The 14,451-nt window shown below is 40.7% G+C and overlaps 2 protein-coding genes and 1 long non-coding RNA gene across 3 annotated transcripts; 2 read left to right on the top strand and 1 right to left on the bottom strand.

Annotated features, from left to right (window-relative positions):
* Window positions 1-766: 766 nt before the first annotated feature.
* On the bottom strand, window positions 767-6,614 carry ccng2 (cyclin G2). Its single transcript, XM_044017290.1, has 8 exons — window positions 6,297-6,614; window positions 4,592-4,759; window positions 4,353-4,493; window positions 3,346-3,596; window positions 2,942-3,020; window positions 2,748-2,846; window positions 2,036-2,235; window positions 767-916 (listed from the first exon to the last, which is right to left on the bottom strand). Exons 2-8 carry the CDS (start codon window positions 4,694-4,696, stop codon window positions 784-786), a joined length of 1,008 nt encoding a protein of 335 aa, XP_043873225.1. The 5' UTR covers window positions 4,697-4,759; window positions 6,297-6,614; the 3' UTR covers window positions 767-783.
* On the top strand, window positions 3,542-4,249 carry LOC122762108. Its single transcript, XR_006358659.1, has 2 exons — window positions 3,542-3,608; window positions 3,984-4,249. It is a non-coding gene; the product is annotated as an uncharacterized LOC122762108 (long non-coding RNA).
* A 593-nt stretch (window positions 6,615-7,207) lies between the features above and the next one.
* ccni (cyclin I) lies at window positions 7,208-14,245 on the top strand (the record flags this gene model as incomplete). Its single annotated transcript, XM_044017280.1, has 5 exons — window positions 7,208-7,452; window positions 9,126-9,285; window positions 13,118-13,252; window positions 13,775-13,849; window positions 14,076-14,245. Coding segments are annotated over exons 2-5 (494 nt in total), but the record flags the coding sequence as incomplete, so codon positions are not given.
* Between the last annotated feature and the right edge of the window lie 206 nt (window positions 14,246-14,451).

The raw sequence follows: 14,451 nt of genomic DNA, 5'->3' as shown, positions 1-14,451 counted from the left end.
CGCGATGCTGCGATGAACACAAACATCGCACACATGTCGAGTTTCCTTTAAGACGCAAACTCCAGTTTTTAACACTTGAAATGAGAGTTTATAATTAATTTATGTATAATGTGCAAATTAAAACTTTCTTCAGAGAGAATCGGAGCAGCTTCAGTCGACAGAAATATGACGTCACGCGTGGATAACTGTCCTGCTGCCCTTTGACCTCCTTACGAAACCAAAAACGTCTCCGTTGTAGATTAATAAGTCAAAAAATAACATTCTGCGAAATAAACAACACAAGTTTTGGCAAATTATTGTCATCGACAACAACGATGCTACTGTTTCTGGCACCATCCACAATACAGTGAGGCTACGTCCACACAAACATTTTCAGTCTGTTTTTTAAAAATGTAAATGTTGGGTTTTGAAACTACAACGCTACAACGCGCACGACGATTTCAAGTCACAATAACGGAGGCGTTTGAAAACGACAAGGTTTCCCATGGGAAATATCTAGAAATTTACCAGGAACTTTGTTTCTGTTATTGAGGGTGAAGGTCAGTCGTGTGGACGCAGCCGTTTTCTACCAAAACTTCACGCTCACGTCGTTAAAAGAATTCTCCTCCTGGAATGTGACGCGTTTTCAAACATTGACACACAACTAACATTGAAAATCTACCAGAAGAATCCAGACTCGAGCTCAGCTGCCTCTTTGATTCTCCTCCAGCACCGGAGCTTATTAGAAAATAAATAAAATAAAATAAAATATTGTTAACAGTGACGGGGTGAAAGGGGGAGGAGTCAGGCGTGGAGGTGTCTGCGTTGTTGTTTTTGTTGGAAGTGCAGAGGGAAGTAAGGACCTTCCGCGTCGCTGCCCAGTGAACTGCTGAGAGACTCTTCACCAGAACTCATCACGTCCTCACACGAGTCCTCACTGTGGACACAGAGACACACACGCGGTCAGAACTGTCTCAGCTGAGACTGAACGTCTCTTTAAGAAAAAACAGAAGTTTGTAAAGAACAGTTCCTTGTTTTCACTCATCGTCGTCATCAGATTACATGTTGTAACAGGTGTGAGGACAAGCTTTATTAAACTTCAAGTATAAATGTTAAAAATAGAAGAATAAACTGGAAACTAGTCGACTAAACATGGACATTTTACAAGGTACATTAAGACTAAATGTTCTAAAGTCTAAATTTAATGTAAAAGTAAGAATAAACAAAGATAGAAGATTAAATAGAATAAATGTTTGAGGATGATCAGGAGTTTCTTTTTCTTTAAACAGACTCATTTCTTCAGAAAATACAGAAGTTACATAACGCTGAAGTTTTTACAGAACGTGTGACGTCATGGAAACGACAGACGTGCACACACACACACACAGATAGGAGCTGTGTGTGTGTGTGTGTGTGTGGGTCATGCTGTTACAAAACAGAAAGGTGTGTGTTGTTGCACAGCTGGTAGCCTCAGGCATATGTATGTGTGTGAGAGAGATCTGGTTTTTAAACAGAGAAGCTGATGCAGAGAAGTAACTTTTAGAGAAGTCTTTAGTGTAGACGACAGAGATGTCTTACAGTCTCAGTGTTGTGTTGCCATAGAAACACAAACTTTAAATGTGTGTGACATCACACGGGTGTTGTCCTCAGGAGTGTTTGGTATTTTCTGGGTGTGTTTTTTTCCCGTTCTGCCTGGTGTGACTGGTCATGTGACGTCAGTTTGACGTCATGAGTGAAGCACAGAAGTTTCATATTGATTTTTAAAGTGATATTTTGAGCTTTTTGAGACTAATTCTACGTCCACTGAAGTCTGCGATATCTTTAAGAACATGTTTCACGTCTTTATCTCACTGTTGGACACAACTGACGTTTGTAAAACACAGTGTGAGAGAGTGAGTGCTTTACTAACGTCAGTCTAACAGTGACATAAAGACGTGAACTGTTGTTAAATATATCAGAGACTTAATCTGAGCTAGATTTTATGAGGGGAGTTGTTTGTGAAGTGGTTAAAATCAGTATTTCTTTGAAGTCTATGTTGATGTCCGACGTCTCTTACCTCTCGCTCTCGTCCCAGCGTCCCTCTGGGATGGTGGGCAGCTCGGGGACGCTGCGGTGGCTGTGCAGGTTCTGGGCGGTTCTGCGGGACACGATCCACAGCAGCTTCCTGTGGTCGGGTTTGCTGCACTCGGGCGAGGCGTAGTCCGACAGACACTTGGCCACGCGCTCGCGCCACTGCAGCAGCTCGCCGTCCGCAATCTGACACCAAACAACACGGCAGGACAGTTTTAAAATAAACCCGTTACCTAACATGTAACAGGACAAACGCTGGGTTCATAATAATGTCTTGTTTTTGATTTTCTTTGTTTTATTGAGCAAAGAAAGCAGAAAATAGTCACGTTTACCAAACTGAAAATCACACAAGCTTCTTTATTCTTGGTTAAAATCAAGGAAATGAAAGTTACTCATAGCCTGAGTTTGACTCTAAAGAATAATAGAATACATCTGTGTTTCCCTCACAATGACCTGGGACTTCATTGTCACTGCAGGAACCAAGAACTTACACAGAAGTACATTCACTCGTACTCTGTTAGGGCGGAGTTATTTAGTGTCACTAGCTGAAAGAGTCCCTGCTTTGAATAAAGTTCCCTGTAAAGGAGTTTAAAGAAGTTTCTGTGTGTGTGTGTGTGTGTGTGTGTTGAATACGTGCAGGTTTCTGATATTTTAGTGGATGGAAACCTGGTTTATGAGAAGCGTGAGTGTTTGTTTACCTTCAGGTGTCTCTGGATGTGACAGGCTATCTCCAACATGTCCTCTGACTGGACGGCTTCTATCTCCTGCCTCAGGAGAGACAAGGCCAGGACGGACGGCTGCGTGACACACATAAAAACAGCTGCGGCGTTAACGTGCCACACTCAGAGAAAACGGGTTCCGCTGCTGCTGTGGTGCACTTTGACCTCTGTACCTTTGCCTTGGAGAAGGAGATTCTGCAGAGACAGGCTTTGAGCTGAGCCTCCAGCTTCTCCAGACTCAGAGTCTCCTTCCTGTTCACACACACACACACACACACAGAGTCAGTCCCTGATCCTGATCCCTGATCCTGATCCCTGATCCTCCGCCCGACAACAAACACAAACGGCTCTCGTCAGCTGAGAATGAATGAATGAACGCTTGAAAATAAACAACATGGGCTGCGGTTGCACATTAATAAACACACAGTATGAGGCGGTTATGTAAGATCTTATCAGTGCACTTCAGTCAGCTGATCCTAAATCTCCTGCCCTGCATTAACCCCACAAACTCCACAGGCTGTTTTAGATTATTCCACTGACGAGGAAAAAACAAACTCAGGAGTTTTGTTTGTCTCACCTGTCGGTGGAGTGTGAGAGCGCCATCTGGTGGTACAGGTGCAGGAAGGTTAAGGCAGTGATGGCTTTGGACTTGAAGTCCAGCTTGTTGGCGACGATCTTCTCCATGCGGCACAGGTCGGACACGGTGAACCTGCACTGTCCGATGCGGATGAGCTCGTCGGTGGGCGTCAGGTCGCACTCGTCCTCCGTCACCTTGGCGGCCATGTGCAGGCAGCTGAGGCTGACGCACGACAGGTGCTTCGGCTGGATCTGAGGGCACAGGTGAGTTACTTTGAGTTTCTACAGCAGAAGTTAATGTTGCCATGTCATTTAGTTTTGTTAAGCTGAGGTCACGATCGCTGGAATTATGATTGGAGAAGAGATGAAGGAAGGAGGAAATCACTGTAACAAGATTATTTTCTGGACCACTGAGGGTTTATTGTTTTCATGAATTCTATCTTTTACCAATTGATTCAAATATTGAACTTATTACAGGTCAGAAATGTTGAAAAATGTTAATTATTGCTTCCTAAACCTGGTTTTAATGGTGCCGTTTTGTCCACAAACCATCGTTTAACGTAAGGTTTTAATCTCAGCGGTTTTAAGTCGCTCGTTTTCTGGTCTTGGATGTCACTGTAATATCACGTGTGTTCACAGATCTTCGCTAAGTCTTTAAATATTGGTTTATGACACACTCGACAACCAGGAGGCGATCGCTGACTAAACAGGAAACAGAAAAACTGGAAGAACTTGGTCGAGAAAACAGGACTGACAACAAAGAAGAAACGAGACGTTATCGGAATAGTCAGTAATATATTGTATGTATTCAATTTAACAATGTTATATATTATTTTAAATAATGGCAAAAACCTGCCGGAAATATTGGTCACTTTTCCAAATATACCTCTGCTGTTATATCAACACTGCGGCTCCGTGGTTATAGAAAGTGCTGCGGTGGCAGTTTATGTGTCGTGACCCCGCTGAGGTCTCCTGTGTCTGGTGCTATCGTGTGTGAGAATGTCGTACCCTCATCATGGCCAGGAATCTGTCGAGCAGGTTCACAGCCAGGACGAAGGTCTGTGTGCTGTAACCGAAGAAGCTGGTGAGACTCCACAGGTCCTCCACTTTGGCATCTCTGCACTTGGCCGAGATCCGACGACTGTCGTCCTGGGGCGGAAACAAAAGACGTGCGGTGTTTAATTGGCTGTGATAACGTTCAACAGGTTGATGAGAGTCCAGTGATGGGACATGAGTCTTTGTCTCACTTGTGGCGTGGACTCGATGAGGCTCAGTCCCGTCTCTTTGGGGAGATAAAACACCTCCTGCTCGTAATTCACCCGCAGCTCCTTCATCAGCTTGTAGGCGTCCATGTCTCCGATGGCACTGGAAGATCTGATCTCTACTTTTGTTTTGTTTTTTTTATCCACAGTATACTGTAAAATAAAACAAGGAAACAACAGATTCAGCACATGATCAATTTTACTGTTGAGCTGATTGTTTTTAAAGAACAATATGAACAGATAGGAATGTACAACATGTTTGTTTGTGCTATTTTTAGCCCTGTCTTGTATCCAGCTCTTAGGCTCCTTCAACACACATTTATCCCTTATATTAATCTTTAATGCATTTTCTTTACCTTCACAGTCCAGATTATAACACAGATTGAAAATGTATCCGTTTTCTACAGTGACACGACTTTATGAGCATGTATGTGTGCTTTCAATGATCACTGCACGGTGTGAGTGTGTTATTACACTGTATTATGTACTAGTTTAAACCCTGCTCTACATTCTTGTGTCAGAGCTCAGAGCCCCGCCCACTCTGCCTCAGCTGAGCTACGGTGTCGGGTTTCCTCCGGTTGACGCCTTCTGCCCTGTGTCCTCTGACCCATATACCGAAAAACAATACAAACAACTAGCTCTCATGGCTCTGTGTGTTAATAAACGACGTAAAACACGAGCAAACACGAGCGAAAACGATCCAATGTACCGTTCGAACCGAGAAAGCTAACGTTAGCCGCTGCTGGCTAACGTTTTAAATCCTCGAGCTCGAGCGGGGGGAGGGGCTGTTGTTTTTCTCTTTCCTCCTCAAAACGATAAATATCCGTTAAATTACACAGTAAAACACGATTATTGACGCCGACTGTAGGATAACTGATTAATACGAGTGTAATAACCCGAATAACAGCTGGATTTAGTGGCGTTTTCGTCGTCAATATCACGAATATTCTGAGTTGTTTCTGAAGATGAAGGGAAAAAACATGGTGTCAGATAGAAACAAACGAGAAAAACACAATAGTAAGGTAATATAATACACGACTTACATGTACCTGGGCCCTACAGATTATCATATACGTCAAATACGGTGAATGTATTCACACTTTTCTCTTTTAAACAAAACTGTGTTTGCATGTTTTCCCACTTGATCTTGTTTCTAAATGTTCCGTTCTATTCTATTCTATTTTTTCCTGTTACACATTTTTTAAAATGTGTAGTAAATACGGTAGTAAGATTGAGTAAATCACGATTAAGGAATGGTGTAATAGTCATCTATAACATACATGTATAATCGATAATCTAAACAGTAATATAACAATCTGGCACCGAGAAAACATTTGATCGTACTCGCGACGGTAAAATAGTAAATTATTATACAGTAAAACAAAACAATGACATTAAAAGGGAAAACACTTCGTCGTTTAGGTCAATGACTATTTCGCTACTGCATAGACGCACACGCCAATGCATATTTTTTAATGAAAAGGCGATTAAAATTAAAAGGCATATAATTAGTCATAGACAACATTTAATAGCTTTAAATGCTGAATATTGCAGCGACGTGAACGTACCATTGTCGACCATTTTACCTTCTTTTTCTGTCTTTTACCCTTAACACTGTAAGCCGTTTGTACATTCAAGGGTGTGTTTTGTGTGTGAGTGTAAATATGGTTAAAAATAAATGTTCTCTTACCTGTTTACGTTAGTTAAATCCACATATCTGTGTCAGTCTTTACTCCTTCTTTCGTCTCTCTCCTTTTCTCTCTTTTGTTGACGTTCACAACGCTCACGTCCACACTGTGACGTCACACGGCAGCAGCCAATCACGGGCTCGTGTGAAAGACCAGAAACCCCCTCCTCTCGAGTTGACCGGAACGGATTCAAGCTCGAGTTTAACGTTTTCTGTGCCGTTTTGACTCGACTTTTTAACTGTGTCGGGAACATGTCACCGACAGAGATCGGTGCTATCCAATAATCGACACTCAGTCAACCGATAAACGCTGCTATAGTCGAAATACGCCGTATGTACTGGGCGAGGCGAGCCTCAATGGACTGACGTTTCCTTCAGCCAATCAGAGGGCTGCTCTTTGGTTCATTCAAATAGTCCGCTCAAAATGAAGCAATTTGATTGGCTAGAGGTTCACAGTGAACCTGACGCAATTTTGGAATGACGTATTCCTTTTGTTGGTAGGTAGGTAATTAATGAATGAAGACATATGTGCACATATATGTATGTTATTCATTTTAATTAAAGTAAAACGGTGATATTGCAAAATAGCATTTAATCAATAACCTTAACCCACCATAACCATGTAACCAGGCCAAATTATTATTAATTACTGCTTATTATTATTTAAAATCGCCCAACACTAATTATTATTGTATGTTCAGTCAGGGACTGTGTCTGAATTACTAGATATAATGTTATAGAATACTAATAAACATATTTTGTCATATACACTTTGTCATCGAAGACATCAAGTTAAACCTTTCTGTTTCTTTCTTTTTCTGTTCAAACACTGAACACAAATGACACAGGAATATTCCACAGGGTGCGATTGTTTTATCCTCCGGCTCTGCCTCAGCCTGCCCGGGCGTGGGCGGAGCCTCAATCCCTCTCCCCCCCTCTTCAGTCCCCCCCTCGGAAGTAGACGTCTCTGTCTATATTCCGTTATTTTTGTATCCTTTTTTTTACGGTAACCCCCTTTTCTCCCACCAAGCAGTAGCATGGGCGCCAGGATGGAGGACTGAAGAGCGGAGCGGCTCCCCGGTTTACCCCCTTTATTTTCTGCGTGAGTCGAGAGGAGCGGATGAAACCCAACTGTGGCTTTCTCCGCTTGGCAGGGGAGGTAAGGCTCCGGGCTCCGTCTATGAACTGGGCATGACTCGGCCATTTAAATGGCTCCTACGGTGGTGTTGGTCAGCTAATTTCACATCCACACACCGACACTCTTTATATGTCGACGAGCGAATACATATCAGAACATTTTGAACGTGTTTTAATTGATAAAAGACGAACGAACCAGGCGAATTAGCTCACGTAAGCTAGCGAGATGCTAGCGACGCCACAACAGGGATAGCATTCGTTCCAGGAAATAATCGTATGTATGTGTGCGGGTTAATGGCTAATAATGCACCTGCTCCGGGAGGCCCGGTACTTCCCAAAACATGGAGGGAATTCCCGGAGGAGATTCAGGTCGTTTTTGTCCAGAATGACGAGTTCTCTCGACTGTGACTGGTTTGTTTACAGTTGGCTAAAGCTAGTTTAGTAAGTTATTACATAACTCCGCTCTCATTCAGTAAAGCTATTAAATCGAATGATAAAAAAGCAGCATTATACCTTAAAAAAATAGTCTAATGGCACCAAAATGTGTAATATCCAAAGTGTATGCAATTAAATAATTTTACATGTTAGCATATGTACCAGTGTTTGTATAGTGTGTGCTATTATTGGTATATTTTTATGATTTAATTCTTAGGTTTTCATAGGTTTGCTTATGTTTTTGTTTTATGTATGGATAAGAACTATTTTTAATAATCGATTCATTCGTTTGAGTGACTTTTTTAGTAACTTAGTCATGTTTGTTTGTGGACAAAACAAGGCTTCAACTAAGCCTTTTTTCCATTATCAATTAATCTGTATATTACTTTCTTGAGCATGTTTTTTGGTCCACATTTTGTGGTCTGAAAAACCACAAAATATTCACATTTAAGAAACTGGAAAATCAGAAAATGTGTTCTATTAAAAAAAACTTCACACTCCCTTTCTTACATTGAATTTTACTTGAACCTCTTGTGAACTGTTAATTGCACGTGTAAAACCACAGACTTAAATTACCTGTATAATTATTATGCATTTATGTAACAGCAGAACTCAGCATGCACAGTGTGGTACATAAGGTGTTATCTGAAATGAAAGGTAATAAATAATAACTGTATTTTAAGATCATGTAATACAGATCATAAACAGTAGATTATATTTTAGTCCAGAGAAATAACCAGTGTGCAGCCACATATTTCTCCTATAGCGGGATATAGACTCATAATATACACATTTTTTATATTATATAATAATTAAAACAAGCTTTCTCAATTTTCAGCTTCTTAATATGTTTAGTTTCATTAGACAAAGAAATCATTAAAACACTTATTTTATGAACCAAACAACCTATCGAGAATATGATCGACAGATTAATTGATTATGAGAATGATCATTATTATCATTATTATTATCTATATCTGGTCTACACCAGGTTACACTGTGAAATAGTGATGGAAAGTTAACACCTTTTCATGTCCGAGGCCGATGTCACAAAAGCTACTTTTTAATCTATGTAGCTGCTAACAACACATTTGTGCGGAGTCATTTCAAGCTATTTCAAATACAGTCTGTGCATAGTGAAGCATGTAATACAGTGATTTTGACCAGTATTGGACTCATACTGAGTATCGTATCGGCTCATCCCTACTGTGTGAAATGTCGGTCAGTGATGTTCTGCTGTATCTGTGGGTCTGCGTGCAGGTAGCTGTATCCAGTGAGGAGGGAGGCTCAACCAGGGAAGTACAACATGAAGTTCTCAGAACCCTGGGGAGGCCAGAGGCTGTCTTTTCTTCTGGAAAAGGCCGTCTCTAGAGAAACCAAGATGTGGAAGGTCTACGTGCCAAAGAAGCCCTCCTCACAGGTGAGCGTCCATCTCTGTCAAACTCCTCCTCTCAGTGTTTTTGCAACACAAGACTAATGAGCTCAGCATGTTTGTAGTTCCTATCTTAAACGTAAGACATAAAAAGATTGTATTGGACTGACACTGTTAACGGCAGATTCTTAATGTTGTGACATTGGTATCGGAAACAAAAACGTGTCCCCAGCAATGACTGAGGCTCAGGTAGACGACGTGTCTGTCATGACACACACACTGAGACAAAGAGCGAGACATTTTCCTCATCACACCATCAGACGTAGATGGACTCGCCCAGTTTACTCATCTGGACTGCTCTGTTTCAGAGGAACTCGCACAGTACGTTGCATTCCAGGGATTTAAGTGCCGTCTTTATTGTGATTGTATGTCTTTGATCACTTTACGACAGTCTCTTGAAAACCTGAAGCTTATTCTTTCAGATTTAAATATTCAATCCAGCCCAGTCCTACTTTATGTATAAAGCACATTAAAACAACCACAGTGGACAAAAGACATGTTGATTAAAAGACATAGAGCATCAGTAACAGACACACACTGTCAGAAAATGTTGATGTTGAAGATTTATGTGTATTTGTTTTTTAATGAATAATTTACCAAACATCTCATGAAAAATAAACAAGACATTTTATTTAAAAAGCATCTTCCAGGAAACCCAAGGATATGTTTTACATTCAAACATAGGATAATAAAAGGTATTAGGCATAAATGTGCTCTTTTGGTCACACTAGTGTCCAAAACATCTTTAAAAATAAGTTTTTAAAACACTGACGGCTGCAGTAAAACTGTAGGACGGTGAGATAAAGAAATGCAGAATAACTAACTGCTCCGTGTAGAGACCTTGAACTCTCTGTTTGTAGATAATAATAAATGAAACTCTCAGGCAGGTAAACTCATGTAAGAGGTCACAGAGGGTGAAAGGAACTCCTGCAGCTGTGATGTGGAATTGAAGCTTTATGTGGTTCTTAACGGGTTTTTTTAGAATAGACCTGAAGAATGAAAAAGACTCAGAATGTGCTTTGTTACTGAGTACACCTGAATTTGCTTTGGTGCAGTAACAAGAAAATAGATTCATTCAAGCTGCTGTAAAAACCCAGAGCACAATAATTAGTAAGACGAGAAAATACAACGTAAAATAAAGTTAATATACAGTGGGTACGGAAAGTATTCAGACCCTTTTAAATGTTTCACTCTTTGTTTCATTGCAGCCATTTGCTAAAATCAAAAAAGTTCATGTTATTTCTCATGAATGTTCACTCAGCACCACATCTTGACAGAAAGAAAACAGAAATGTAGACATTTTTGCCAAATATATTAAAACAGAAAAAGTGAAATATCACATGGTCATAAGTATTCAGAGCCTTTGCTCCTTCTGAGCTAGTACAGCCATGAGTCTTCTTGGGAATGATGCAACAAGTGTTTCACACCTGGGTTTGGGGATCCTCTGCCATTCTTCCTTACAGATCCTCTCCAGTTCTGTCAGGTTGGATGGTGAACGTTGGTGGACAGACATGTTCAGGTCTCTCCAGAGATGCTCAATTGGGTTTAGGTCAGGGCTCTGGTTGGGCCAGTCAAGAATGGTCACAGAGTTGTTCTGAAGCCACTCCTTGGTTATTTTAGCTGTGTGCTTAGGGTCATTGTCTTGTTGGAAGGTGAACCTTCGGCCCAGTCTGAGGTCCTGAGCACTCTGGAAGAGGTTTTCTTCCAGGATATCTCTGTACTTGGCCGCATTCATCTTTCCTTCAATTGTAACCAGTCGTTCTGTCCCTGCAGCTGAAACACACCCCCATAGCATGATGCTGCCACCACCATGTTTCACTGTTGGGATTGTATTGAGCAGGTGATGAGCAGTGCCTGGTTTTCTCCACACATACCACGTAGAATTAACGCCAGAAAGTTCAATCTTGGTCTCATCAGACCAGAGAATCTTATTTCTCATAGTCTGTGAGTCCTTCATGTGTTTGTTGGCAAACTCTCTGCAGGCTTTCATATGTCTTGCACTGAGGAGAGGCTTCTGTGGGGCCACTCTGCCATAAAGCCCCGACTGGTGGAGGGCTGCAGTGATAGTGGACTTTGTGGAACTTTCTCCCATCTCACTACTGCATCTCTGGAGCTCAGCCACAGTGATCTTTGGGTTCTTCTTCACCTCTCTCACCAAGGCTCTTCTCCCTCGATTGCTCAGTTTAGTTGGACGGCCAGGTCCAGGAAGAGTTCTGGTCGTCCCAAACGTCTTCCATTTAAGGATTATGGAGGCCACTGTGCTCTTAGGAACCTTGAGTACTGCAGAAATTCTTTTGTAACCTTGGCCTGATCTGTGTCTTGCCACAATTCTGTCTCTGAGCTCCTTCGAGCAGTTCCTTCGACCTCATGATTCTCATTTGCTCTGACATGCACTGTGAGCTGGAAGGTCTTATATATCAGGTGTGTGCCTTTCCTAATCAAGTCCAAGATGTGGTGCTGAGTGTACATTAATGAGAAATAAAATGAACTTTTTGGATTTTAGCAAATGGCTACAATGAAACAAAGAGTGAAAAAGTTAAAGGGGTCTGACTAATTTCTGTACCCACTGTAAATATTAATGCAGTCTTTACAATATGTAATGTGTACATTAAGCATGATGAAATCACAATTAGAAACAAAGCAATAATCAAACTAATGATTCTTTTTATAATAAATTCATCTGTCAATTATTTTCTTGACTAGTTTGGTTCATAAAATGTCAGAAAATGTTGTTGGGTGTTTCTCAGGCCTTGAGCATTCAGTTTCAAATATTTCTTTTTTATACAGAGCAAAGAAACCAGAAAATGTTGCTTTCCTTCCTGTGAAATCACACGAGATCTGTCCCTCACGTCTCAGAGTCTCTATCGTGTCTCTGAAAAAACCCCACCAGTGTTTGATTCACTTGGAGCGGAAAGAAATTTTGACTTCACTTGATTAAACACAGGAATCTGAGTCAGAGAAACAGACAGAAGGACACCGCTGTGTTCACGTTTGTGGACGACCTGAGGTTCTGTGTGGATTCTGGTCCGGGTCTCTCTTCTAAAAACAAATGGCCTGTTTCCAGTGTCAAGTTTCATTGTAGTAGGAGGAACTGGGTCAGCTGCATTCTGACCTTTAAACCCTGCTGTTGGTCCAGTGTGGCACGTTCCATTCCTCACTGAAGCAGTGATTTGAGACGCAACAAGAATTTTTAAAAGAATAATAATAATATATCAAAATGAAAGTAGACCGTTTGACCTCCAGTTGTCATTGAGCGGTGCTTTGCTGTGTGGACAGAATATTTGTCCACGTTGTGACATAAGTTATGACACTTGGTGTCAGACGAGCATCGCTTGTGCCGTCAGCTGATAAAATAGAATTAGTAAACAAATAAATCCTGATTCCAAAGCTGACACTTTTATTCATCCAGAATCTTCCCCTCTTGTGTTCTCATTCATATTTTTGATGAGGTTCTGGTAAATTTCCAGAATGACTTTTGTGGACATTTTTTGGATTGTAATCCACTAGTTTTTAACACTTTACTGAAATGTAACCCTAACCCTGTGCAGGTCTGTCCAACAATGCCAGGTGTTAATAATCATGCATTCATTTAGATCATTCCATCATTAATCGTCAACTCTTTTAATAATGGATGAATCCGTTTTGAGTGTTTTTACTAAACCAGTTTGTGTGATTTTTCAACTTCTTAAATATTAATATTTTCTGGTTTCTTTGCTCCTTCCATTAACCTGGTCACTATTGTGGATTATTAAAAAAGAATAACATAACATGTTTTTATTCTGTATATTTATTCTGTAGATAATAGTTTCTGTGTCTCCAGGATACAGACGTCTCCCCGGCTCAGAGAGATGAGGCCGTGCGCTGGTTGACAGAGATTCACAGCAAACTGCAGCTTTACCCAGAGACTCTGGTGTTAGCTGTTAGCATCTTGGACCGCTTCCTCACTCCCATCAAGGTAAAGACAACGACTCACTGAGTCACTGAGTTCAGCTGATTTTATGACATTAAACAAACACATAGAGAGAAAGTGTTTCACAAAAACTGGTTTCAGGGCTGCAACCACGAAGATTTCTTTATTATATGGAGAAAAGAAACCAGAAACTTTTCACATTTAAGAAGCTGAAAAATCACAGAAACTTGAAAAAAAACATTTAGCAAAAAAAGACATGAATAAGCCGTCCACTGATCAGGGTATGACTTTTCATGCATTTACCTACAAACCAGTGCAGTTCCTCATATGTTTACATTTTTAACGTAAGATGTATTAGAGTCATTAAAAAGTGCTTCTTACATGTCAAAGGAAATGTTTAATCGACAGGATGAGCAAAGATTTTATTTTGTAAATAAATAAATGACAATGCTATTGTACTCATGAGGACTTTATTCATCAAGAACAGAACTATAATGAAAAACCAAAGACTGGAAATGTATTATTACTTTTTGGGTTGATTGACTTGGACAGGGTTTTTTTTTCCAGGCTCGTCCAAAATACCTACGCTGCATCGCCATCGCCTGCTTCTTCCTGGGTGCAAAAACGTGTGAGGAAGATGAGGTAAACACAAACATGATACAAATAAAATAAAACCATGTTTCCTGCATTATCTGCATGCATTCCAATGAAGTGATGGAAAAAGTTCCACTGTACAGACGTAGTAACTAATATAAAGTAACAAAATAAAAACATGACACGCAGAGAATTCATTAATTAACAAACACTTGGATGTTTCAGGAGGGTTACAATGTACTGAGATGACTGCAAATCTGTGTGTGTGGGTCAGTGTGTGCCCTCTCTGAAGGAGCTGGTCGCCTCCAGCAGTTGTGGTTGTTCTCCGTCAGAGATTTTAAGGATGGAGCGGATCATCCTGGACAAGCTGAACTGGGACCTGCACACGGCCACAGCCCTGGACTTCCTGCACATTGTATGTCGTCCAAAAATTGACAAAAAAAGTCATAGGTTAGCATGTCGTCCGAAATGTGAAAAAAAGGCATAGGTTAGCATGCCGTCCAAAACGTGACAAAAAAGTCATAGGTTAGCATCTTGTCCAAAAATTGACAAAAAAAGTCATACTTTAGTATGCCGTCCAAAACGTGACAAAAAAGTCATACTAAAGCATGTCGTCCAAAATGTGACAAAAAAGTCATAGGTTAGCATGT

The sequence above is a fragment of the Solea senegalensis genome, unplaced genomic scaffold (assembly GCF_019176455.1).
Source record: "Solea senegalensis isolate Sse05_10M unplaced genomic scaffold, IFAPA_SoseM_1 scf7180000015251, whole genome shotgun sequence".
NCBI lineage: Eukaryota > Metazoa > Chordata > Actinopteri > Pleuronectiformes > Soleidae > Solea > Solea senegalensis.
This window is presented reverse-complemented; position numbering and strand designations above follow the sequence as displayed.

What these genes read in the sequence shown, in the direction of transcription:
- ccng2 (XM_044017290.1), bottom strand. Translation starts at nt 4,696, where the DNA reads ATGGACGCCTACAAGCTGATGAAGGAGCTGCGGGTGAATTACGAGCAG. An exon ending in GATTCCTGGCCATGATGAGG is followed by an intron (nt 3,597 to 4,352) that starts GTACGACATTCT and finishes CTGTGCCCTCAG; the next exon opens with ATCCAGCCGAAGCACCTGTC. An exon ending in ACATCCAGAGACACCTGAAG is followed by an intron (nt 2,236 to 2,747) that starts GTAAACAAACAC and finishes GTTTGGTGTCAG; the next exon opens with ATTGCGGACGGCGAGCTGCT.